The sequence below is a fragment of the Atta colombica genome, unplaced genomic scaffold, assembly GCF_001594045.1.
Source record: "Atta colombica isolate Treedump-2 unplaced genomic scaffold, Acol1.0 scaffold49, whole genome shotgun sequence".
Taxonomy (NCBI): Eukaryota; Metazoa; Arthropoda; class Insecta; order Hymenoptera; family Formicidae; genus Atta; species Atta colombica.
In genome coordinates, this window is record NW_017259538.1 from 1993920 (window position 1) to 1998888 (window position 4969).

The following is a 4969-nucleotide window of genomic DNA, read 5'->3' on the forward strand; positions in this document are numbered from 1 at the left end:
TATTTGGTACTTTGGAACTAGAAAATATTTTATATTCTATATTATTAGCCACATCAAGCATATTTTTCTCTTTAAACTGTTCTTGATTAATTTCTGTATACAAATTTTGATAATTTTCAAGTAATGCTGTTTTCAATTCATTGTAAAAGTGTTCTCGTATCTTTAAACAAAGAGAAAAATAAAAATTATGTAAAAGTATAAATAACATTTCATATAAAAAAAGTATGCAAATGTCTTACTTGAACAGTTAAACCTTTTATTTTTTTATCTGTACTACTCGCTGCACGAACATGCGCTATTTTCGCATCCTTAATGTTCTGTCGCCTCACCTACGGAAAATAAATAAAAAGACAGAAAATTGTATTTAAAAAATTTACTCTCAAACATATGCACTTACTTCATCCTCTTTAGTTATACCACGCCGAAGTGCAAATTGCTCCATAATAAGTTCTTTTCTTTCTCGTTTTTCAGCTGCTATTATACTCTCCCTCGATTCTTGCGATTCATTAAATGTATCCCTATCGTTATTGTACAATTATAAACACTTTAGAGCCACCATTTATAATCGAAAGTATTGTTGCAGTAATGTAAATTATTTAAACAATTTTTTACATACATTTCATCATCACTGTAGCCGATTTGTATTACACTGCCTACATTACTTCGGGATTTGTTAGATCTAGTCTGACACATCTCAAATTGAGCAATCCTTGCTTGTACCTCATCCTTGTTTTTACAAACATCGCATCTATTTTTGCAAGATGGTGGAGAATCTCCGAAATACTTAGAAAATACTGCGTGTCGACACCTATAGATAATAGCACAAGTATTATTTACAATAAACTTAACATGCCAAGCGATTCTTGAATCAAGCAAAATATCTCAAAGTGTATTTTATTTATAATATATTCATTTTTTTACTTCAAAATATTCGAAAAATATGTAACATTAAAAGCTTTTAAAAAAGAGGCCTTTTTCCATTTTTAAATATTGTAATTAAATTCTTGAGAACACACACACCCACACACACACACACACACACACACACACACACACACACACACACACACACACACACACACACACACACACACACACACACATATGCACGCACGCACGCACGCACACATACAAATAAAAATCGTACTTTGCCTCTAGACAGTATGCAATACTTTTCTCAAAATTCTGCCATTTAATTTTCACAAGATCAGAATTCTTATGGGTGATTTCCTCTTTGATAAGGAATGAAATAGGCCCATATTCTTCATTACTAAAATAAATCCTGCAGAATGCTGGCTTCCCATCTCTGCCCGCCCTTCCTGATTCTTGATAATATGCTGCAATATTCTGAGGCACTGTCCAATGAACTACAAATCTAAACGTATCCATGTAATAAATAAACTATTTTTCTTAGCATGTAATATTATTTTTCGAAAATATCGGAACTACCTAACGGATCCCTTATCGACACCCATCCCGAAACTACATGTTGCCGCGATAACAGGTACTTCACCTGCTGTCCACTTATTTTGTACTTCATTACGTTCCTGAGTTTTTAAGCCTATTCAAGCGTTACAATAAAATAACATTATTTTTTTACAAGTTTGTATTAGCATGTTATATAATCACATACTTCCATGATATGCAAGCGTAGAAATACCGGCAAGAGTTAATTTATGCGCAACAATTTCAGTCGCTTCCTTTTTTCTACAATAAATGATACCACAATTTCTTTTATGCTAAAAATACAAAGAGGATCCATATTAATCTATATAATTCTTAGAATACGACGATAACAATAATAGAATTTAACTTACCATAGGAATAGAATTATCTAAGGGACCAAGTGCATCCAAAATAAAGTTTTTTAGGTGTATAAATGGTTTGTCTAACATTTCTTGAAACCATATGTCATAATATAAATTAGCACGAAATACCGGTTGAGAAAATATCATAGCATCTTTCATATGCAAGCTTTGGAGAATATCGTCCTTTACCTATAACAATATTCAATAATGTTATTCTAATGTAATAACTGTTAAATATAAATATTAATATTTTCTTAGATGGTTTGCCTGTTTTGAAGCAGTTGCTGTTAATGCAATCATAGGTATTTTGAAACACAATTTTTTAAAAGTTCCCAATTGCCTGTAAGTTGGTCTAAAATCATGACCCCATTCACTTAAACAATGAGCTTCGTCAATAACGAAATATGAAAGTGTTTTTTTCTTTTGCATTTGAATTATGGTTTCCTATAAATTAAATTCACAATGAGAAAGATTAAAGAATCCAAATCGAAATCTTGAAATATCGTCTTCCCAATTAGCTTTTGAAATTATTTAGAATTATTCCTTATCATATGTGCAAATATGATAAGATATAAAATAATATAGATATTCTTTTCAACTAATAAAAGATCTAAAACCAGGAAAATACCTGAAAATGACGTTGTGCTCCCATTTCAGGAGTGACATACAATAATTTTATCTTTGGCGCATCTGATAGTAAATCTTTCATAATGGCATTTCTCTCTTTGCTGGAAGTAGTAGAGTTCAAAGAACAGGCATTTATTTTCTTACTCATCAAAAAGTCTATTTGATTCTGAAAAAATTAAATCACTATTCAAGTATTGTTTTCATTTAAATATATATATTCAAATATTTATTTTCATTCATGTATATTAATATCAATATTATGTATCAATATTAAGTGTCAATATTAATAACATAAGTATTATACACTCCGGAGCTGACATAAAAATCTGTTACATAATTACTGATATTGGATCTATATGACTCATTTAATTTATGTTAATTTAAAGATATAAATTAATTTAAAGTAATCAAATGATATAAAAAAAGAATATTAACAATGAGTATATTTTAAGAATAATCCAAATTTATGCAAATGTAAAGAAAATTGAAGTGACATTTTTGTCAAAAACATTTATAATTGAATAGATTCAATAGATCTACTGTCAGCTCCAGAAAGTAAAAGAAGTATTAATACTGTTTAACATTTTTTACAAAAATATTTATAACTATGTACATAATAAATTCATCATCAATCCTGGATAAATACAAATAAGTCTGTAAGACTCATTTAATTTAATTAAAAGACAGTAATTAATTTATAAGAAAATGACAAGAAAAATAGATAATAAGTACATTTTAATAAAAGTGATCCAAATTTTACAAATGTAAAAAATTGAGCTGACATTTTTGACAGAGATTTATAATTGAATAGATTCAATAGACTGTCCACTAACAATAGGCTGACTCCACTGTCAGCTCTAGAAAGTAAAAGAAGTATTAATAACGCTTCACTTTTTCTATTTCCAGATTTTAGTTTTTATATGAAAGACGTATATAAAAAAATATCAATTAATAATGTACAAAAAATACCTTCATCAGAGCCAAAAGCGGTGAGAAGACAATTGCAACTTTCTCCTCTTTCATTATCGCTGGTAATTGAAAACAGAGAGACTTCCCAGAGCCCGTAGGCATGCATACAAATACATCTTGCTTTCCTAAAATCGTCAATGTTTTTTTAAACTGGCTTTTAATATTCCGAAATATTCCATCATGAAAGAAGAAAAAAAGAAAAACTGCATGGGAATGGAAGATATTACAGCTACTAAGAGAGATTATTCAAAAAGAATCAACATTTCGCAGAAACCTTTGTGAATAGTCGTAGTGGCCTGCTTCTGAATGTCATTTTTGAAATCGTCATAACCGAATTTCGACTTCAAGACGTTCAGCAACATGCTTTCTTATCACTCACTTCGATCTTTTTTAATAACAGAAAAAAAAGACAGACTTTACAACGTTGTATGATCGATCTAATTGTATTCAACAAGCACAAATATGTTCGTCAACATCACGCGCCACATGGATACAGATTTTACAGATCAACTGATCAGGCAGATCGAGTGCTACTCAGTCAGATTAGGTTAGCTTGATAAATGTTAAGTTAGATTTCAAATGAAATACGTCTACTGGCGCCTCAATGTGCACGAAGCATGCAAATAGAGAACTATGTATCCATGGACATTTCTGGCAGGTAAAGTTGACTTTTCATGCGCAGCACTTGCGACAGATAAAATATTATGTGATTCAAATTTTTTATGAAGTGAAGTTCGTCATATTACGAAATATTTAATTACCAATTAATAACATTTTGTTATCAGCAAAATTCTTAAAATTATTATATGAAAATTCTTAAAATTATATTTATAATATTTTTTATTTAAAAGATCATTAAATAATTATTATATATTCGATTACCGATCTATAGTGAATCAATCGCAGTTAGTCAGCCTTATTAATTATAATTAGGTCATTCTGATTGGTTTTCAATTAGCAGTTTGTCTGTGCAGAATCGGTAGAATATGAACTTAAAGCTCTTTACCAAATCTCTACTGTTATATCTTTACAAAATTTATGTATATATTAAGTGTACAACTTTGCTTCCGCCGTTTTCCTATAGATTGCTTTAGCGGTAAGTGGTGGTCGAAATAAATAGATCATAGACGTCATACATATAAACTTGGACATCTGTCAACATAACCCCATAGAAACATTAGTCGATTTGTGTCTGCATCATAAAGTTATTCTCGATTGAAAATGTCAGTTTACGAGCCAAATTCTCGTCATTTGCGGGAGGTTTTAATTTTTTGCTTCAATATGAAGAAATCTGCGGCTGAGGCTCATCGAATGCTCTCAAATACTTATGGTGAGGCCGCTATTAGTGAAAGAACGTGTCGAGAGTGGTTTCAATGCTTCAAGAACGGATTTTGACGTCCAAGGTCATACTCTGTATTTGGTGGGACCAGCTCGGCGTAGTGTATTATGAAAGTGTATTATGTTAAAACCGACTGAAATAATCGCAGGCGATCGGTATTGAACGCAATTGATGCGTTTGAGCCGAGCATTGAAAGACAAACGGCCGCAATACAATGAGAGACACG

At 30.7% G+C, this 4969-nt stretch overlaps 1 protein-coding gene across 1 annotated transcript in view; it reads right to left on the minus strand.

Moving 5' to 3' along the window:
- The window catches only part of LOC108691653 (ATP-dependent DNA helicase Q5-like), a 5398-nt gene extending 1516 nt beyond the window's left edge, over positions 1-3882 (minus strand). Inside the window, exons 1-12 of the mRNA XM_018199509.1 lie at positions 3679-3882; positions 3405-3529; positions 2437-2601; positions 2076-2252; positions 1818-1997; positions 1634-1739; positions 1450-1561; positions 1148-1375; positions 617-808; positions 398-518; positions 240-329; positions 1-160 (exon numbers count right to left, since the gene is read on the minus strand). Of these exons, the coding sequence (XP_018054998.1) occupies positions 1-160; positions 240-329; positions 398-518; positions 617-808; positions 1148-1375; positions 1450-1561; positions 1634-1739; positions 1818-1997; positions 2076-2252; positions 2437-2601; positions 3405-3529; positions 3679-3766 (1744 nt within the window). The 5' untranslated portion in view covers positions 3767-3882. The remainder of the gene's footprint in view (positions 161-239; positions 330-397; positions 519-616; positions 809-1147; positions 1376-1449; positions 1562-1633; positions 1740-1817; positions 1998-2075; positions 2253-2436; positions 2602-3404; positions 3530-3678) is intronic.
- Positions 3883-4969: the final 1087 nt, after the last annotated feature.